This window comes from Lycorma delicatula, chromosome 6, assembly GCF_047948215.1.
Source record: "Lycorma delicatula isolate Av1 chromosome 6, ASM4794821v1, whole genome shotgun sequence".
Classification (NCBI taxonomy): domain Eukaryota; kingdom Metazoa; phylum Arthropoda; class Insecta; order Hemiptera; family Fulgoridae; genus Lycorma; species Lycorma delicatula.
This window is the reverse complement of record NC_134460.1, coordinates 37,406,511-37,429,478: the sequence shown is the minus strand read 5'-3', so window position 1 is coordinate 37,429,478 and position 22,968 is coordinate 37,406,511. Positions and strand designations below refer to the sequence as shown.

Below are 22,968 nucleotides of genomic sequence, written 5' to 3'. Positions count from 1 at the left end.
TAAAGACAAATTTAACAAGAATTTTTTACAAGTTTTCGAAAACGTACATATCATAATTTTCTAATTACAATTAATACTAAATAACTCAACATCCCATTTTAACAGGTCATACTTAATTAACGTTCCAACTACAAAAACGATATTTGAACTTATGTTATCGCCAAAAAAAATGTAACATCACATTTGATCGCACAAGATTAACTTAAAAAACTTCTAAAAGTACTTTTGTTCTTTATAAATGACTAAATAGGCGTGTAATGGAAATTAAACATAAAAGTCTTACCTAAAAACCACCTGCCGCCAAGGGTTGGAAATCAAAGATGGCTTGAAAGGAATAAGGACGCAGACTGAGCGTCTACGTACGTAGCGTATGCGATGTTGCGCTCCCACGTTGGTATGCCCACCAGTAATGGGAAAAATCGTGAACGAGTCGTTCCTTCGATTCGATTCTTTATACTGAACGAGAATCGGTTTGCAGGAGAAACCGATTCTTTTACGATTCTTAATGAATTGGGTAGGCGACGAGAAACTAAATCTTTCTCAATTACGATTAGATTCGATTCATAGCAATCTTTCTTGTACATAGCTTGTAGTGGGAGATCCTCCTACCATACCAAATTCTAGCTTGCGTTTGTTTTATTTACTGTTTTCCACACTTGGCACATAACTTATTACATCACCATCACTAATGTTTATTGATAATTCGACAAATTTATTACTTCTGATTATTTTTTTTTTTTCATTAACTGGGCTATTTAACTGAATTAATCTTAAACAATACAATTTTATCTTTAAGGCCCATAAAACATTTTTTGTTTATCATCAACTACAGCGAAATGAGAAACAACTTTTTTTTTCAACTCTTTAAAAGTACTTATATCTTTTTTTCTTGTTAACCTTCGGAAGCACCGTCAGGAATTACTTCAGAAGGTGAATAAGGGTGATATGTATGAGTGTAAATGAAGTGTAGTCATGTACAGTTTCAGATCGACCAAGTCTGAAATGTGTGGTTAATTCAAACCCAACCACCAAAGATCACTGGTATCCTCCGCGATCTATTATTCAAATCCGTATATAAGTATCTGCCTTTACTAGGACTTGAACCTTAGAACTCTCGACATCGAAATCAGCTGATTTGCGTAAACGCGTTCACCACATGACCAGCCCGATGGGTAAAAGTATTTATAACTAGAGAATTTATCTTTATACTAGATCGTGGATACCGGTGTTCTTTGGTGGTTGGGTTTCAATTAACCACACATCTCAGGAATGGTCGAACTGAGAATGTACAAGACTACACTACATTTACACTCATACATATCATCTTCATTCATCCTCTGAAGAATTATCTAAACGGTAGTTACCGGAGGCTAAACAGGAAAAAGAGAGAGAGAGAATTTATCTTAAACTAATTTCTCTAATGCTACAATTGACAAAATCAATAATTTAAAATAATATAGCTTTTACCGTACCTTATTTTTGAGCGAGCGAATGATTCCGTCTTTGTTTTTTTTATCACATCAATGTTATGATTTTGTATTTACTTTGATGTTTTTACTAATACGTGCACAGTTACACAGACACACACAAACATTTTGTTTTTAAAAATTGTTGGTTCTATTATTACAAAAAAATAATAATAATAAAAATTAAGCAAAATAAATAATTAGTATTAAGCAAATAAACTTTTAAGTATTTTACATATTTAAGATACATGTAGAAATATAATTTTTTTCGAAATTCTTTGATGCAAGTTTATTTCGCCTTTCTATTATTAACTGTCCCGCTTTTGAAAAAAATAACAATAACCTAGTTTTCTGACAAGGAAACGAATACCCAGGGTTTAACATGTGAACAAACTTCTTGAATTCTTCATCCTCAGCGAGTGAAATAGGTTCATATTCTTTAGTTATTAACCTAATTAATTGAATATCTAAATAGAAGTTGCAGGAATGCAAAGTCTAGTTTGCAAGATTAATAATCTTATATAAATTAACTGCCTTTCTTTCCACCAAAAGAGAGGCCCTTTGTGTTCTTGAGATGAGTGGTTCATTTATATATTTATCTAGCTCTATAATTCCTGCTACTGTTGGGTTTGAATTAGTTAAAATTGGCATTACTTTTTTATCAAAATCTTCCCATATAATTGAAATGGAGGGTTCAATAATTTCTTGTTCGGTTTCAAACCTATCGCCCTGTTTGATCTGAATACTTCAACTTTCTGTAAAAGTTTTGTGTAAGCATTTTGGTAAGATGCTTCTTCTTTAAAGCCTTGTTTTTTAAAGCGAGGATCTAATAGCATGCTTTCAAGCAAAATATTATTATTTTCAACATTCTTAAATCTATGTTGCAGTTGGTCTAACATCTTGTTACATAATTTAACGATATCAGAATTTTGAGTAGAAGATTTAATCTTAAGTACATGTCTTCTCATCGCTCGCGCCAATAAACATATTTTTGAAATAGTGACAGTTTTTTGAGAACTTATTTCAATAGTTATCTCTTCAAACATTTGCAATAATTGGCACATTTCAGCTATAACTGTCCACTCATCAAATGTAATATTATTTAGAATAGGATTCACCAAAGTGATAGTCAAAATTAGTGGTTCTTTTGTTTCTAATAATCTATTAAACATGTACAGGAGTGAGTTCCATCAGATAGGCACTTCCTATTTTAACTTTAATTCTTTAAAATTCATCTGTCGCTGCACGTTTTGCAGTTTGGACAGCATGAGAACTTTGTTTAAAAAATTTGACAATTTCCTTCGAATGGATCAGGGAAAGGAATTTTATAATTTACATGTTAAAGCCCTGTTGAAACAATACAACATAAACCATTATTCAACATATTCAAATAAAGAAGCTGCCATAGTCGAACATTTCAATAGAACGTTGAAAACAAAATTGTAGAGTAAATTTATAGAAAAAGGTAACTATAAATGGATGGTGCAAGATTTAGTTGACGAGTGCAATACCGTGCATTCAGTCACAAAATTTAAACCGAAAGATGTAAATAAGAGAAATGAAGTGCAAATGTTGAGGAATCTAAACAAAAAATACGCTAGAAAACAGGGTTCTGTAAAAATTAAATTTAATCACGTTTGCATAAGCAAACATTAAAAAGTATTCGATAAGGGTATTCGCAACTCATGCGAAACAATTGTAATATTTTAATATTATTCAGACAAGACGGTCTAAATTTACAACACATTTACAATGAACACGTAAATGTTAACATGTCGTTTGATGATTTTAAATAATATGCAAACACATATGGAACACAAACCATTGCAGTTTTTCAGTTATTGATAAAGTTCTTATAAAAATAAAGGTCGTTATAGAAACGGTATTGATAAATTTTTAATAGTCGATTGAACGCTGATCGAATGCAACGTCTAACGCGAATAAACCAATTGTTTGAATTTTAATTTTTTTTTCTATAGAACCATGCATAAGAGGGAGAAACAAACGGTTGAAATTGATAAGTTTGATAAAGCTTTTGAACGTAAACACGCAGCATTCATGTTGGTTTGGCCGAAGAAAATGATTTATTTGCTAAACGTTTTAAACCAATAAAACAAAGTGAACAACAAAGTTTGTTCATATCTATCTTAATGTTTTTTTTAAATGACCTGACAATCTATCACCCAATTCGCATCCTACTCCATCAATATCAATTTCATCTTCAATTTGAGATGGTAATGATGACTTTGGTTTTGGTTTATCTAGTTTTCATTAATTTCTTGGATAGGATCTATTACTGGTTCTAGGAAAGTAAAAACAAATAGATTAAGTTATTTACATATCCTGAATTTTATATCTAGAATTTCTGAAAATAGCAATAAGAAAATTTAGTTAAAATATTATAAGAACACAATTACGCCCCAAAAATCTGAAATACACTTATTTTTCATCGGAAGGTAGGCGAGTTTTACAAATGATGTCAAGTTCATAAGAACAAGAATATTTTTGCGAACAGCTAGTTGTCAGTTAAGGACTTACAAGTTATCAGTCCAAACTGACAACTGGCTGTTTACCGGGGTAAACTGCTATCGGATCTAATTTTAGACCTAAACTTAGACCGAATAACACAGAAATTTCGCATCCTTTTTGTAAATATATACTTTAATGTGTAATATTGTGATAGGATGTTTTATGGAAGACTAACGAAACTTGATGTGGATAATTTTCATTCCTTGATGATGATACATTGATCCAACGAAATATGTAGGAGAAAATATTCCTATGACAGATACATGGTAAGACAATAATAAAAATTCTGATGTGGACACCACATGGGTTCCTTGTACATCTATTAAATTACATATACACATTTTTGCTGCACTTCATTTAAACGAATTTCATTTGAAAGTAAGATACGATCCTTTTATTAAAGGTGGACAGTTACACAGTTACTAAAATATTAGTTTTTATTAACATCAGATATTTATACAATTATTAATTCAACAATCTTACTTGAAATATTAGGTTAGCTTGATTACTCTTTAAATAAATTGTTTACCAAATAATCCAATAATAAAAACTTATTATATTACACCGTAAGGTCAAAATTAATATTTGTAACCAGTATACAGGAGTTCACTAAACAGAATAGTTTAATTATTATTCATTTTTATTTATATGACACACCAGAAATCTTGTGCATATTACGCACAAGTGAAAAAAATTTCCAACAATCACTTTAAATTGAATACAATTCAAAAACGTATTTTATTTTTCTATCAAATAATTAAATAAAATGATTTAAAAAGAAATAAATACACAATTTTTATAAGAATTTGCCAAGAAAATCCAAAAATAATATATTTATTTTACTTATAATTTTATTTCACTAATAATTAAAAAAAAAATTTTTATTATCAATGAATTATATTTGATGTAAAACATTTTCAATCACAGGTTAATAATTATTAAATCAATATATTCAAATTAAAAAAAATAAAAATAAAAAAATTAAAAAACAAAAGGAGATGAAGTCTGATTTGAACTGATGCGTCTTCCCTTTAAGATCCAAATATTTCATTAATTAAAATTTTTAATTTTAATTTCGATTGCAATCAAAAAGAGAGAAAGGGAAAACAATTTTTAATTGAAAAATGTTTCTTCTCTATTAAAAAATTTCTGTTTTTCTCCAAATAAATATTCAATAATTATACATTTACTAACAGAGAAGAAATTGCAAATAATACAGCTTCTTATTCAGTGGAGTTACTGTAATATTACTAGGTGTGTGGTGTCAATCTTCTTTTAGATGAAAAGAAGTCAGGAAATCCCTTTAACATGTAGTTAGATAATAATTATGTTTGTTTTATAATTTGTTGCTTTTGGTCATCATTTTTTTATATATTTTTTTTTTTGCTGGAATACTGTTTGATATTATTTGTTTTATTAGGTTGCTATATCCTCTTATATATTATGTTTTTAGTTTTGAAATTACTTTAGTAATCATGTTTTCTGATAGTTAATTTTCTATGAACATTGATTTGTCTATGTTAGTATTAAATATTTTCCGCTTCTAGGTATATTTTAATTCCTGCACAAAAAAAAATGTAAATACATACACTAAGTACATATTTTATACAATATGTTGTATAAGTGTGGGTGGGAAGCTGCCCAAACTTATATCACTTCTCCTAGATGTTTAATTATACTATTTTACTTCGAGTTCTTTATGTAATCTTCTGACAAAGGTGTGTGTGTCTCTCTCTCTTCCCCCTCCATCACTCAATGTGTGTGTGTGGGTAGCCGAATCATTTTCTGACATGTTTAATTGTGCTTCCAGAAGATTTTATGAAGTTACTCAGTCCCTCATCACTTGAAGGAACAGTTTTTTAAGAATGTTAGTTATTCATTTAGTTTTGAAAATGTATTCTGCCTGCTATCCAGAATAATGTATGCGGACATTCATAATTTAGTAGTAATTACTGAAACTGCAATTGTATATAGAGTTTTACTACTTGTTTTAACGACTCTTACACAACTCTGTGCTGTGTTTTGTGTGGTGGCAGCAGTAAAATGTCACAAAATTATTAATTTTTAATTTAATACAGTCCGAAACAAATTTATTTTAAATAACTTTTTTTAACTCAAGTTTATATGATTAAATCGCTTTTGCGGGTAGATGGTAGTTGCCGAGATGATTGCTAGTCGCTAACAAACAAGACTAGCGTCCGTCACGTATGACTAGATTACCATTTGACGCCACAATAGATAAATGATTCAGACAAAATTTGTTTTAATAAGTGTATTTGCTCGATATTGTTTTTAGCCGGTCATTAATCAGGTAATTTGGCACCTTCCATTAAGAGTAGTTACGATTAAGATATTTTACGACTGAGATTGTTTTTAAGAAATAGTAACTCATCAAAATAACTGCTCATGTAAACATTAAAAAAAAAAATACTATTTGATTCGCCTATGATTTCGTGAGTTTACTGATTAGTTTATTTTTAAAACTGTTAAACTAGAAATATTTAGGACATCGTTTGTTCGTTTCCCGATAGTTGGAACAGTGCCATTATTACCTTATTTGCATACTGTTTTTAAGTTATAATTGAATAATTTCAAAATAAAATAATAGATAAATTAAAGAATATTATTAACACTTAATGTGAAAATGATAACAAAATGAATTAATGGCATTTATTTCAAATTACTTGTTATTAATATTCAACTTGACTAGTTTAATCTCAGCTGTTTATAGAAATCTAGCTCGTAGTTACAATAAAAGCCACTGCTAAAGTCAAATGTGTTGTGTGATGTGTTGTCTCATATGAATTATTAGTACTATAAAAATGGAAGTTGTTCGTCTATGTTAATATTCTAGGGAAAATTTCGTTGTTTCTTTTTTGACATAGCGTTTAATATATATCTGATTATATTTTTTGTTTTAAAATAGCTGAAATTGGCGTTAGAGTGAATGTAGGCAGCATAACCTCAACTTATTCTTTACTCTAAAGAATTAGAGTAAATAAACAGATCAGTGTATGTTATTTTATTTTTTAAATATTTTCAATGATGTCTTTTTTTGTAGAACTGTTTCATCCATTTTTAAGTGTCGAGAAGTTATGTCTTTCTTATTATTATTTATTTATGATGCTGATGTTACTATTGAACCCCCAGTAATTGTCGGCATAGTTTTTAGTATTCGTCGGCTGTATTGATCCAACTTTATTACCGTACTTTGCAAGTAACAAGTAATAGAAATAAAACAATGCCCTTGTTTTAAAAATTGCCATAGGGAGGAGTATATTGTCAAGAATTCATCTGGATTTTATTAGCTGAAAATGATACTTCTGACCATTGTCATAGATACATGCATTTCGTTTGTACAGTTAATTACTTAAGAAATCTGTTATCATTTTATGAAAAAATGTGTGATTGGTTATGAATATTTTTCTCAAGTAGTTCCAGATTCAGCTTAAATTCTTTAGTTAGAGTAATTACCAGCAAAGCCCAAACTATTAAAGATCAGGTGGTGGTTCTCCATTTTTATGATTGTAATTGTTGTATTCAGATTTAATTTTTAATGAATAATTTATTTGCTTCCAGCCTGATCTTATTTTCTGATAATTTTATTTATTTTGCTGGTTATGATAACCACCTCAGATCAACGATCACTAACCAATGCTGTATAATTCCTTTCTTGTGATGGCTGCATTTGTAAAATTCTTGATTTAAATAATTGTTTATGGGTTAGTGTAGCTGTATTTTATATTGATTTATTAGCCAGCAAAAATATTCAAGAAACTATTTTAAGAATATGTGTATTTTACATTTGTTATTGGCTGCAGTTAAAGAGTAGTATTGAAATTAATTGGCTATATAAAGAAAGAGTAAGTTTTAGACTTAGCTTATACATGATTGTTTAATGTATATATAAAAATTTGTACCTTAACAAATTTATTATTTAAAAATATGATTATGAAAAACGGTGCTTCAGTCTTTCAATGGTGTCTCAAAAATCATTTTGTAAGAGTATTTTTGTTTTTTAATCATTTTTCCTTTGCAGATGCCTTCTGTTTGCAATGAAATTATTGATGATATAGAAGATCTTATATCATCACAAGATATTACACCAAAAGAACGTTACAATAATAGACATTCCGTCACTGTACGAGTAAAAAAGAAAAATCGAACTGACAAACCAAAAAGTGATCTTAATGGTAATGTCAGTGAAGACAGTAAAGATGATTTACAATCTAGCATTATACCTGGGACACAATCTGTTTATGTTAAGACATGGGGATGCACTCATAATAGTTCTGATAGTGAGTACATGGCTGGCCAGTTAGCTGCATATGGTTATAAATTAACAGGTACTTTTTAATTATGAAGATTTTATGATATTAGATTTATTATCTTTTTCAACTCTTCAATAATTCTAATCTTTTAATAATTTCATTAACTCTCTTCTGTTATTAGAGCTGTTATTGTTTGATGATATTTAAAATCTCAAGATTTATGCTGGTAATATTTTACACTGTAGTTGAAAAATAGAAGTGCTTGGTATAATTCGTAAAAATGTTTTTTATTAAAGGTCTTTAACATGGGTCTCGTTATAACTGATGTTAGCAAGAGTAATAATAAGAATTTTAATCCGTGTAATATATTTTTTATTTAAAAAATTGTTTGTATTTATTTTATATATAAACAAACTGGTGTGTAATATTTATGAAAAAGGGGAATTTCCGTCAGACTTCAAAAAAAGTGTTATAGTAATGATACCAAAGAAATCAGGGGCAGATAAATGTGAAGAATACAGAACAATTAGTTTAACTAGTCATGCATCAAAAATCTTAACTAGAATTCTATACAGAAGAATTGAGAGGAGAGTGGAGGAAGTGTTAGGAGAAGACCAATTTGGTTTCAGGAAAAGTATAGGGACACGGGAAGCAATTTTAGGCCTCAGATTAATAGTAGAAGGAAGATTACAGAAAAACAAACCAACATACTTGGCGTTTATAGACCTAGAAAAGGCATTCGATAACGTAGACTGGAATAAAATGTTCAGCATTTTAAAAAAATTAGGGTTCAAATACAGAGATAGAAGAACAATTGCTAACATGTACAGGAACCAAACAGCAACAGTAGCAATTGAAGAACATAAGAAAGAAGCCCTAATAAGAAAGGGAGTCCGACAAGGATGTTCTCTATCTCCGTTACTTTTTAATCTTTACATGGAACTAGCAGTTAATGATGTTAAAGAACAATTTAGATTCGGAGTAACAGTACAAGGTGAAAAGATAAAGATGCTACGATTTGCTGATGATATAGTAATTCTAGCCGAGAATAAAAAGGATTTAGAAGAAACAATGAACGGCATAGATGAAGTCCTACGCAAGAACTATCGCATGAAAATAAACAAGAACAAAACAAAAGTAATGAAATGTAGTAGAAATAACAAAGATGGACCACTGAATGTGAAAATAGGAGGAGAAAAGATTATGGAGGTAGAAGAATTTTGTTATTTGGGAAGTAGAATTACTAAAGATGGACGAAGCAGGAGCGATATAAAATGCCGAATAGCACAAGCTAAACGAGCCTTCAGTAAGAAATATAAGTTGTTTACATCAAAAATTAATTTAAATGTCAGGAAAAGATTTTTGAAAGTGTATGTTTGGAGTGTCGCTTTATATGGAAGTGAAACTTGGACAATCGGAGTATCTGAGAAGAAAAGGTTAGAAGCTTTTGAAATGTGGTGCTATAGGAGAATGTTAAAAATCAGGTGGGTGGATAAAGTGACAAATGAGGAGGTATTGCGGCAAATAGATGAAGAAAGAAGCATTTGGAAAAATATAGTTAAAAGAAGAGACAGACTTATAGGCCACATACTAAGGCATCCTGGAATAGTCGCTTTAATTTTGGAAGGACAGGTAGAAGGGAAAAATTGTGTAGGCAGGCCACGTTTGGAATATGTAAAACAAATTGTTAGGGATGTAGGATGTAGAGGGTATACTGAAATGAAACGACTAGCACTAGATAGGGAATCTTGGAGAGCTGCATCAAACCAGTCAAGTGACTGAAGACAAAAAAAAAAAAAAAAAAATATAAAACTAATATTTTTTATAAAAAAAATTTTTACGCCTAGTTACCTGTTATCCAGTCATATTTTTTTATTATTATTAATATTTACATTTAATTTTTTTATTTTATTATACTTTATATTTGTACAACACCAGCATACAGAACAGATTCCATATTAACTTCAAAGTAGATTTTTACAGTATTTTGTCGTTTTGTGTAGTTTTTGTTTTTATAGTCTTTTCTACAAACATTTTTAAACCTGTTTTGCTAGCATCTCTTCAAAAGCTAATTTTGCTTAAACCAAATTTTCCAATTATTTTGTCTAAAGTTTCTGATTACTGTTAAATAAATTGTACAATATGCTGGATGCTTAAAAGAAATTGATTTCTTTTATCTGTGGGGGTGTATATTAAATATATTATTTTATGTTTTTAAAACCACTTGGGCAATTTAAAGGACTTGTCTTAAGAGGAACTCATATTTTACCAATACATCCTCAATTGCTAATAAAATGTTCATCATATAAAATTTTAATTAAGGAATTACTTTATTCAGAGTGAATTTGTTTAATATGAACTTTGCATTACGATCTAAGAGACCAATTTTTCTGTGATAATGTTAATGAAATATTAGTTATTAGTTTTGCCAGTTATACCAAATGATGTAACCCCTTCTCAAACTGAATTTGTTTATTTTTATTTTTAATTTTATAAAACAATGTTTTTATGAGCTAATATTATTTAAAATAAGAAAAAAAGGTAAATTTAAAAATAAACTTTTAAACTACCAAACTGTTTTGTAGGGACTCATTATTTGATGTAATTGTCAAAATTATAATTAATATTGCATCAGTCATATTAAAGAAAAAGTAGCCTCTTAAATCATGGTGGAGAGTAAATATTAATTTTTTCATGAACTATAAATCATTATTTAAAAAAAAAAGAAGAAAAACTATAAAAATACATCTAATATTTTTTTAAAATTAGATGTATGATAATAATAATAAAAAACTATTCAGGAAATAATAACAAAAAGTGGTATTTTTTTCTTTTTTATGCTCAACTGGTTTTACGCAGCATTAAGTTTGTCCGTTTTGTGCCCAAGATTCAGTACATACAGTGTTGGCTTATTACAAATTCAGTGCTATAAATTGATCGAAGTGATTTGACTCATTGTTACAAATTTGTAGCAAATTTTTTCTGCATTTCCACAAGCTGATATTTTATGAAAGCTCTCTTTGTTCCTTGCTGTTTCTTTTCTTTGTTGTTTGTATTGTTCATGATCTTTTTTCTTTCTAGAAGATTTTCATTTTACCTATTATTTGGATGTTTCTGCTAATGCTGCTTCTCATTTTCATTCTACCATACTTTCCTTTTTGATCTTTAATAAACTAAAAGTCAGTTTAGCTACTCTATTTGTTTCTCTAGACAGTTCCTGCCAATCACCTTTTTTGGATGTTTATATTTCTTCTTGAAACTTTTCTGTTGCATTCTTCATTATAGTAATTCTATCCACATTATATCTTAACACGTTTTTTAGTTATTTTAGAAGGTAAAAATTTAATTTTAGAAAGGTAATGATCAGAGCCAAACTCTCTGTTATTATTATTTTAACATTCTTTTGGAGATAGCTACATGATCCAGCGGAAATTCTCCTAAGTTAGGATTTGAAGATATCCGTGTTTTAGCTTTCCCTGTAAGTTTTCTAAAGAATGTTGTCATTATATTACGTTGAAAATCTTTCCAGAGATTAATTTACCTTATACCATTTTTGTTGGTTCTATAATGTACTGGATATTTACCAACTATAGTTCTAAAATTTCTTTCTCTGCCTATTTGTGCATTGAAATTGCCTAAGAGTGTTTTAATGTAACTTTTTAGAGATTTCTTCTAAAAAAGAATTGTACTTTTTGTGAATTTTTTGCATTATTTTCATTTAGGGTAGCATGACAATTAGTTGATGAGGGTGTAATTTTTGTATTTATATTTAATTGTTAGAAGAGACAGCATTTTGGAATTGGATTTGAATTCTAGATATTATATCTAATATTTTCTTGTTTACATAAAAAACGTTAACTAATAATGACATACTTTTCATAATTTTGATTGTAGGTTTACTTTTAAACTGTAATTTTTCATATCTAATATATTTTCATTTAAAAACCTGGTTTTTTATACTGCTAAAATTTGGATCTAATTTTTGTCTAAAAGTTCTAATTCTTTTTGTTGGCCAACTTTTAATTAGGAATTGACATTTAATGTGCCAAAGAAGTATTTCTTTTAAATTTTAATCTTGAAGAATTTCAAGGATGCTCTGACTCGTTCTGATTGCAGATGTTGGGACTCCCCAGAATCCTAGGTCCTGATGCATTGCATGAAGCAATAGTGGATTCCTCTTTTGAGTTACTGCCTGGGGTAAAACTTTATTTTAGCGTACTTTACATTTTGCAATAGAAATTGTAAGTTGTGACTGGTAGGAATAAATTCCAAGTCAAGATCGGATAGTTAGGCTGAAATTCTCCATGTTTGATTCAGTTAGAAACTAGGTCCAACCTACCCAGTAGCATCATGTAGTGGCAATCTGTCATCATTTGTCCTTATCAGTATCTATGAATAGAATCTGCGATAAATGATTTTTCCAGAAAGGAACTCGCCACCCAGTTTTCTCTCTTATTATTTTATTTATTACACAAGTAGTCCTGTATCTCTATAAATTTTAATTGCAATAATGAAAACTGTTCATTGAAACCATAAAAAAAGCAAGTATAAAAGCTAGTAACTTGAGATTTGGCATTCTGTTTAAACACTTTGGTACATCATATGTTCAATAATCAGCTGGAGTAAAATCTTTGAATTTAGAGCTCTAAATTAGGCCAATTTTCAAATTTATCTGAAAAACTCACAAATAGTGTCTGTAAGATGTTTAATCAACAAATATGATTTGATTTTGTTACAAATGAAATTAAAAATTATTATCTGAAAAATACCAGAATATTTAAATTGTAGACAGTAAAAGAAACTACTATTTTTATTTCTTGTAGTACAATCCATACATAGTAATGCTTGGTACATCCCAAAGCAGTGGTACATCCACTGAACTACCGTAATCCTCCATTACTGCTGCCTTAAGTCTTGTAAACCAAGGGGGAGTGAAAAAGTAGCTTAATTTTTTTCTACTATAGTTAGTGAGCCTCACCTTTATATAGCTTTCTATCTTATCATCTCAGTCATAATTTAAAGAAGAATAATTTTATATTACTTATTCACACTGACCGCAGTGTGAATTAATTCAAATATTAATTTTTGTGGTGAGTTTATAGAAAAATAATAATATATATTTATTTTAACCAGACTTACATTATAGATAGGTTGGTATTTCAGGCACTTAGCTTTATCTTTTTCTAATACCGCTCTACATGCTGCTTGTATTTAGAAGAATGCGTCCATTTGCATATTAACTTTGATATATGTACACTGAATATTTAATATTTAGAATCAGGTACTGCATATTATTATTATTATTATTATTATTACTATATCATCATTATTAATGAAAAAAAAATGTTTTGTAATATCACTGGCATTCAGTGAAGTGTGTTGTCAGTCAAAACAGGTTGGGAACCACTGGCATAATAGACCGTATAAAATAAGCACTTCAGCTTGAGAAAATTTTTGGTAATCATTTAGTCAGGAGAACAAATTGAATATAAATTATTTCATTTATAATTTTAGTCTGTTATTTATTAACAATATTTTGATTTTTCATGCTTAAAAACCATATTTGGTTATAAACTTATTAAAATCTTGAAAATTACATATAAAACATTGTTGAATCAGGTAGCATGTAACAAAATTTTACATTAGTACAAAAGGTTACGGATGCATAAGACAGTGTTATGATGTATTTGGTACAAGAAAATGTAACGTTACTGTATTTAATTTGTTCATTTTTTCCCATAATTATTATTAAGTACTTTAATAAATAGTATAATTTAGTAGAATAAACAGGTATCATGTAATATGTTAAGTTTATGAAGTTAAAATATTTATTTGTTTCCTGCAGATAATAAAATGGCTGCCGATCTATGGTTATTAAATAGCTGTACGGTTAAAAATCCAGCCGAAGATCATTTTAGGTAAATAGTAATAGTATTATTATAGTAATTTAATATTGGTGTTTTTCATAATCTGTTTGATTTATTAGTATTCGTTTTCGTTGAAATTTTATGTTACAATTGGAATTTTTTAACATTTATTATTGCGATAGTAGAGGATTAGCAAGTGATCTGTTTTTATTTAAGTTCTTAAAATATGTTTTATTCCAATTTTACCGATGCCCTTTCAAATGTTGACTAATAAATGCATGTGTTCTCTTTTATTCTTCATTTAGCGTTATTAAACCTATTTTATTATTTTGGATAAAAACATATGCTGACAAATATGATGGTATTATATTCAAGGCTAGAACTGGATGGTCACCTCTTAATGATAATCTTAATAGAAAGGAAAATATACCTCTAATAAGAACGGTAAAAATGTCCTAACATTTTTAGAGGGAAGTATAAGATTTTGGCTAGTGTTAGAAGAGCATTGTTTGATGAGATGTATGATAAATATATTCCATAAATATATCTTGATGAGGATATATTGATAAATTTTATGAATGGGGAAAATTAGTGGGTGTTATGGGTTGTACAGGGTAATTCATGTAGTATTACGAGCACTTTCTGAGCTTATTCTAGTAATGAAAATAATGAAAAAAGTTCATTTAAACATGGTCCAGAAACAGTACGTTAGTGAGTTACAGCTAGTGAAAAATTTTTCCCTGATTCCTGGGCAGAATGAAATAAAACCATATTGAAATTCTCTGAGCTCAAATTAAGGGGTAAACTTGATGGTTACTTAAGGTTTTTGACTTAAAAAATTGAATAAAACAGGTTCCAGAACCATACTTACAATAGTTTTCATAATATCAAACATAAACAGAAAAATTTTCTATCTAAAAACATATTTTTTTTAAGATTGTAATAAAAAAAACTTTGTTAATTGTGTAAAATTTATTACAAAAGCTTATATAGAATTTAATTCTGAGAAAATTGATGTAAAATAGCCCAATAAAACCAAATACAAATTCAAGTTATTTCTAACACTTACCAAATGAAAACAAAGGGATTACACGTACAAAGCATGTTTGCTTTCCTACAAAGTGCAATGACTCAAAAAATACTGTTGTATTAAAGATAAAAATTAAAAATCTCAGTACTAATGTTACTCAGACAATAAATTTTATCTATTTTTCTCAAATTTGAGGAATTATGATTTTGTAAGTTGGTAACAGAAATCAGCTGGCCAGTAATGCATTTTATGTCATGTCATACTGCATTGCATGTTATGCATTTTTGCTGTGAATTGTTTCCTGTACAGTGTAGTTTAATTAAGTTTATGTGTGTTTGTTTTAATTGGTGTCATACTGTAGCAATGCCTTTGTTATTTGCGATTGAGGAATATGTCGACATGGTATTTATCTTAGGAGTGTGTGATAGAAAGCAACTGTTGTTAATGTCCTAAAATAATTAATGGAACATTCCATATGCTATGAAAAATGGGTACACATTCTAGCATTAATATTCACTGCATTCATTCTGTCCATCATGATGCCAATATTGATGAAACCATTGTAGAGACTACTCATCATTGTCTGGGTGTTAGTATATGATGCCTTTTCTGATACTTTGCAGTTTCCCAGACTACAATGTGTAGGACACTTTGTAACAAGCTACATCCTTATAATCAAAGAGTGCTAAATTTTCAACCGAGAGATTCTCCTCTTTGTTTGTAATATTGCAACTGAATGACAATGCAACCACTGATTGCACAGGTTCATTTTATTTACTGACAAGGCTCAGTTTACTCAGATGGGTTCACACTTTGACTTGTTTAATTATCACTGCTAATTCATCATTGAAGCTGTTTCTGAGGTTGTGTTTGATAATTATTCATTTATTCACCTTTTTGTACCAACATTTGTAATATTTTTTATCAAACATATATTATGTTTGATATTTTGATATTATTTGATGTTTTTTCATCATCTAGTCTTCATAATAAGTGTATGAATTTTTACCTTTAATTACAGTTAAAAATAACTGGTTAGATTATATTATTCATTATATATATTGTGTGTATAAATACACTTGTATTAACTGTTAATTCCATTTACTTAAGAAGTTCTTATTAAAATGAAATCATTATTTTTTTTTACCACATTTTTTCTCTTTTAGAGTTTTGTAATGGTGATGTTTCGATGAAATTCCTTATTTACTTTTGTTATCGATCCAATCTTACAATGTAGTATAGGCATTAAAATTGAAATCAAATGTTTTAAATAACTAATTTTATGTCTACACAAAAAAACAGTTAATTGTGTTCAAACCGTATTTTCCCAACATAAAAACTAGTGAATTAATTGCTTTAAGGTTTTTTGTGGAGTTATGTTTTCTTTAGAGTTTTTAGTTTTTTTTTTTAAATTGTGCAATTATTTTGTAATACTGGAAAGTTTTATTAAGAATGGATTGATCGGTATGAGAAGTACATCTTTAAAGGAAGGCCGAAATTGCATCTGAGGCCTAAGAAAAAAATATAATTTTTACAAAAACTTTAAATATCTAAAAATGAAACTAAACGAGTTAGAGAAAAATTAAATGAAAGAATTAAATATACTGAGTTTCATCAAAATTTGATATTGTGAGTTTCGTGTTAGATTAAACAGAGTGAAACAACCTTTATTAGTATTCAGTTTTCAAACAAACTACTGCAGTAGTATTATTTGTTAGATGCTCTACACCCTCATTTTTAAATGAGTGTTAATTGTCTTGCCAATTGAGAAGTTTGATGTGTAATTTTGTTTGTAATGGCAAGAAATAAATTGTAAGCGCCTAAAGTAGGCATACCTTTTTCTTATTCATATACAAATCATATCAAGTCAGACAATCATCTGACTTATCATAATTTATTTGTTTACATTGTCCTATTTTTCTATAATCATTTAAATATTATTTTTTTTATGTCGTATAGTTATGTTTTACTGTAGTTAAATAATTTGTTTTAAGAATATTTGTTTGATTGGACATTTTTATGTATTGTAATTATCTAATTTAATATTTCACTTAAAAAGTAGATAAGTTACAATTATTTCCAGGGATTTTATTGAAAATAAAAAAAATAAAAATTAGTTTCAACTAAATAAGATAAACAAAAGTATAATTATTTTAAATAATATAAATAGTTTAAACATTTAGATTTGATTAATCATTAAAAACAAAACAAACAAAAAAATTATTAACTTAAATGAATTGTGAGCAAGAAGAAATTTAATTAAATAGTAAAGATAAAATGCAACATGATACTTTTATATACAGTATTCATTCTAATTATAACAAAGAAATAAGAATACCAGAACACTATACCAACATTATTTATCAACTGTCATTTATAATATAATCTGTGGTAGGTTTTGTCTGCTTCTAAAGAATTCTTTTAAAGTATTTTCTTTTAATACAACATGCCAATATAACATTAAAAACTTTATGTGGCTTGTTGTTTTGTTCTTAGCTATGAATCATTTTAGAATTCTGTTACTAGAAAAAAAATTATGTACTGTTTTCAAGCTGTATGTAGCAAAGCTGAATGCAATTTCCTTGTAGATCTGAAATAACTATTCTTAATTAAAACCACTATATTTCTATAGTAAAATATAAAAATATTTTATTTTTATTAAAAGCACGTGAAAAATGTTGGAGGACGAGAATTTTTTCCACTTTTATAAATTGCTTCTTTATGAGGCCGTTTAGGAAAGGTTTTATTTTAGAAGTAATAATTTTTTTGCTTATCGGTAAATTATATTATTGAATTATTTTGTAACATAATCTTTATTTAAATAAGTCTTTATTTGCGCTAATGTTCTATTTACTTTTTAATCTCGTATTTTATCTCTTATCTAATTTTATTCTTTTCCATTATTACGGTCATTGCTTGTAAATGGAAGCCTAAATACTATCCTTAATTAAGTTTGCTTTTGTATCATTTTTTTTTACTATTAGACTGTTTAAAATTTATATGCAGTATGACTTTTTTTAAGATAAAAATGTAAATTATAGACAATATTTTACGAATTAAAATTTTTAAACCATATTGAAAACTACAGAAATAAAAATTTTATTAATACTTTTATGAAGAGGTTTATTAGAAAAATATAAGCGGTTTTTAAAAATCTTTTTTAATGTGTTATTTTCAAATGATAGACAATCAAACACAGATTGTAAGAATAAAGTAAGTTTTAAATAGTGAATTAGGTTGTAGAAAATATGACTGGGGCTGTTTCAGAACTGTTTATATAGCTTGTATTTAAAGGATTATTATTACTTATTTTTATCTTACTTAGCTTATCTTAATTATTAGTGAAATGAAACTAATATCAACAGGATGTGTGTTTGTGCATATATGTATATGTGTATTTCAAGTGAGAAAGTTACTTTAGATAAATAGATATTTTAAGTGAAATGAATTACATACATTTTTAAGTTACTTCTTGTGCATGCATGATTGGTCAGTTATTATAATTGTAAATTTATGTATAATTCTGAGAAATTCTTGATAACGTGGAAATTTATTCTACCAAAAATGGTTTTAAGAAGTTGTAAAATATTTTCTATTTTATGAAGTATTTGTCTTTCATTGTAAAATATGCGTTATTAAACCAAATATCAATTTTAACTTTGTTAAAATTAATGGATAAATCAATACAAAACTCATTTAATTAGAAAAATTATTTTTTGTGTTTTATCTTCAACTTTATCTTGGCCCATATTGGAAGGTCTTATCAGTAAAATTTTGTACTGGAAGGTGTACTTTCAGTAATATCATACAATATCAAACTATAAAAGTTTAGAATTATTGTAGTATTTAATTTATACTATTACTAGCTCCCCATCGCAGCTTCACCTGCACTGTATGGTTACTTGCATTTCCCGTAGTGGTCAATCTTTTTATTTTATGTCAAGTCTTTTTTATTAGGCAAGTAATCGGAGGCAGGTGCAGCTAATCACACATACAGTAACGATGCTAGTGGCTGTGATGGTTGAGCCACAGCGCCATATACCTTCGCACCCCTTAAAAAATCTGAATTAAAAAAACCTGAAAATGGTTTTTAAATATTTATCTGGAAAAGTATTTGCAAGTCCAAATCTACTGAATATCTATCTCCTTTACTATAGTTGGGATTGGGAAAATTTACAATCATTGTTCAAAAACCTTTTTACCTTTCTTTATCTCCTTTGAAGGTCAAATTTCAAAAATCTAGAAACTACTTTATTGACTTAAAATTGACTTAAGTTACAGTTTATTAGTTTATTGACTTAAAATTACACTCACCAAAGATCAGGTTGATTTCTTCATGTGTTATTGAGAAATTAAAAAATAACAGTTTCAAAAAAATTTCAAAAATTGATTTTAACCCTTGAAACTTGAAATGAAACTCAACAAATCTAGAAACTGGCTTATAGGTGTTCATCATCAATCAGTTCTAACTCAGTTCACACACAGTGAAGACTCACACAGTTCACAATTCATTAAAGTTTGTGCTTCAACCGGCAAATCTCCACTACTACAATATATATATATATATATATATATATATTTTAGAAATTTTCTGAAATATACATCCAAAAACTTCTCAGTTACGCCAAGAAACATGGGTAAAAATTTAGTAGCGATAGAATGGGTAATTTTTAGTTTATTATCCCAAACAAAAAAACCCTCTTTCTCTATATAATAGTATAGATAATATAACCCTTTTTTATATTTAGTTATTTTTTTTAATAAAAGCAGATTTTTTCGTTTGCAGGAATGAAATTGAAGCAGGTCATAAAGCTGGGAAGTCAGTTGTTGTAGCTGGCTGTGTACCTCAAGGTGCTCCCAAAGCTCAATTTCTTAAAGGGCTTAGTATTATTGGTGTTCAACAAATTGATAGAGTTGTTGAAGTAGTTGAAGAAACTCTTAAAGGTTGGTTTTTTAAAACTATTTGTTCAGTTTTTATGAGAATGATGGACTTTCATATTAAATGAAAATTTTCTTTTAATAGAAAATTTATATATACATATATTTTAATAGTATTTGATCCATGATAATCTAGATTACCATACAATTGAATGTTCATTTAAAATGGATTTGCTAAGTGAAAAGTTTATATGAATGAAGGAAGTTTAATAAATGGTTTTTTAATAGCTCAAAACAAAAATTTAATCAGTTTTCTACTGAGGCGTAGGCATTATAATTAGATTTTAATGTAGTTAAAATATATACAGATGCATAGGTAATCTGGCTATTTGAGCTTAATAACATAAGCTTTGAAGAAAAATTATGCAGCTTATCGCAAGTCACAATAAGTTTGAAGAGAAAGTGATTGACATAGGAGAAGAAAGCGCAAAGGAGGACAAGTGGCATGAGAAGTACTTCACTACACATGAACTGTCATACTGCTACTTATCAAATCAAATCATATATTGTTTCAATTCCTGTTAACTCATCATCATGTCATCACTGCTAATTTTTAAATCGCAATCATAACTTAAATCACTATAATCACTGTCCTCATGTATGTTGATTATGATATTTTCAATGGCTTTACTTAAAGGTTCCAAAGGAGACAAATAAGATGTTTCTTTATATTGTTGCACCTTGATTTACATCCAACATTCGTAATTGAATTTGCTTGTTTTTCAATTAATGCAATAGCGTAATCACGCTTGGCTTAATGAAGTTTTATTAAACTTTACAGTTCTGGTATCAACATTGTACTTGTTAATGATACATTATTTTGTATAAGCCAATTGGTAACTCTGCTTTTTGCATGTTCAAATTCAGAGAGCGGTTCAGATGCACATTACCTTACGAAGCATTATCCATGACAGTGATTGAGTTAGAGAAAAGCTTAGAAATCAGTTGTTGTTTTACCCACTGCTTATTTTTAACAAAATTCATATCATCATAATAATCTCCTGGTTTGGTACCACATTTGAATATAAGAAGTGTGATCTTGACAAACCCATTTTGAGAATCTGCATGAACAGTTCAAGCATGCTTATCTTTAGAAATCGGAGCAGCAAGGTTGCAGTCAGAGCTGTCACTTCACGATATTGATTGAACTGCTGCTTACCAAATCAAATCATAATGTTTCAATTCCTGATAACTCATCATTGCATATCGTCATCACTAATATTTATATCGCAATCATAACTTAAATCATTATCGCCATTTATGTTAATAACGATATTTTCAATGGCATCACTTAAGCTTCCTGAGGCATTGGTTTGGGATGACTGGCATGTACGTAGGACTCATCCATGTAAATTATAGGTCTGTATTTATTACAGTACTCTTTAATAATTCTTCAGTAACGTAGCTTCAGTTCCTGATTTTCAATTTTTTCTATTAAAACTTTTCTATTACCTTTAGTTTTTTTTTCATTTGAACCCCTGGTCTTTGATAATAGCCATAAAAACTTCCTAGAGGCTTCCTTGAAAATTGATTTTCTCTTTTATGATTGGTAGCAGCAATCGAAGAATAACTTGTTCAAATTTGTCAATGTGAAAATTATAAATTGTTTGATCATTTTAGTTTTTTTAGTGTTACAATTTTTTAAAGAGTGCTAAAGCCTTTATTGGGATTAATGTTTGCTTTGTTTAAAATTTTTTGAACATTCTGAGTAAAATTCCCTTACCTTGGTTGATACTTTTCTAAACTTGTTTAAGAAGGATTGGGTTGGGTCCACCTTGGGCCTCCTTTGTCATAAATTTGAAAACATTAAACACAAATTCTCTTGTCTGGCTATGGATATGGTGATGCTTACAATTTCTTCTTGTCCCTTCCTACGTTAAACTAATAATACTATCCGACATTAAACTTTTGTTATTTAAAGAAGCAAAATCCGTTAACAACAGAAAATGTAAAAATTAAAAAACTGTAATAACATTGTTAATTTTCATAAACAAAAACACAACACAGTGTTTTTTACAAAACTCACACTTCATAATACACTAACACGTCTGTGTTAGTATGAGTGTGTGTCTATACACTCATACAGACCCAGTAACAAACATACTACAAGAGCGAAGTAGCAGCTGAACAAATGCATTCTTCCCTCATTGCTGAAAAAATGTTTTCTCTATGGAGATGCTTCAAGGACAAACTTATTGTGGTTTGCTGCAAGCTCTAATAATGTATACATATAATCTATACTGGAACAGATATCTGTTTTTCTTAAAAATAGCTGACTTCAAACTAGAGAAATATTTTGATTATAATACTAGATATAATTTGTGTACTAGGGGATGTCAAAAAGATGCATCCTATTACTTTTAGTTTAAATGTTAGTAGCCTTAAATACTCATTTCTATTGAATAAATGTTCTAACAATTTTTCTTTTTTTTGAAACATAATTTTTCTTTGATTGTTTTGTATTTGATAATTGTAGTAATATCAAACAAATATTTAAAAATTGAGCTCCTTTAACAACCTGATTAACAGTTATTTTGTGGATTTAGCTTAGTGGTTCAAGTATGCCTTGATGTAAGTGAATCTGGACTTACAGGCCTGCAATGTAGTTTAAAGTCTTGATTGCTTAACTTAATTTCAATAGAATACATATATATTGCTATATTTTAGAAATGCTATGCGTATAGGTAACAGAGTGTTCAGAAGGTATTGCTACCTTTAAGTAGCAGTTAAACATACAAAAATTAAATTTTTCTATTAAACTCCTATCTCAAAACTCAATTCTTTTTTTATTATGGAACTATCAGGCTTCCACGCCCCATAGGGAAGGAATCTAAATAGAATATTATTATTAAAAGTAAAAAATTTAG

General features: G+C 28.4%; 1 protein-coding gene across 3 annotated transcripts in view; it reads left to right on the top strand.

The window, feature by feature from the left end:
* Positions 1-6,172: 6,172 nt before the first annotated feature.
* LOC142326993 (threonylcarbamoyladenosine tRNA methylthiotransferase) overlaps positions 6,173-22,968 on the top strand; it is a 41,053-nt gene continuing 24,257 nt past the window's right edge. The window contains exons 1-4 of one of the 3 annotated variants that reach the window (XM_075369735.1): positions 6,173-6,306; positions 8,035-8,341; positions 14,112-14,184; positions 19,950-20,107. In XM_075369735.1, coding sequence (XP_075225850.1) covers positions 8,035-8,341; positions 14,112-14,184; positions 19,950-20,107 — 538 coding nt within the window. In that variant the 5' untranslated portion in view covers positions 6,173-6,306. Of the gene's footprint in view, positions 6,307-6,754; positions 7,008-7,519; positions 7,859-8,034; positions 8,342-14,111; positions 14,185-19,949; positions 20,108-22,968 lie in introns of those variants that run through there. The other 2 variants (XM_075369734.1, XM_075369736.1) reach the window with 2 other exon arrangements.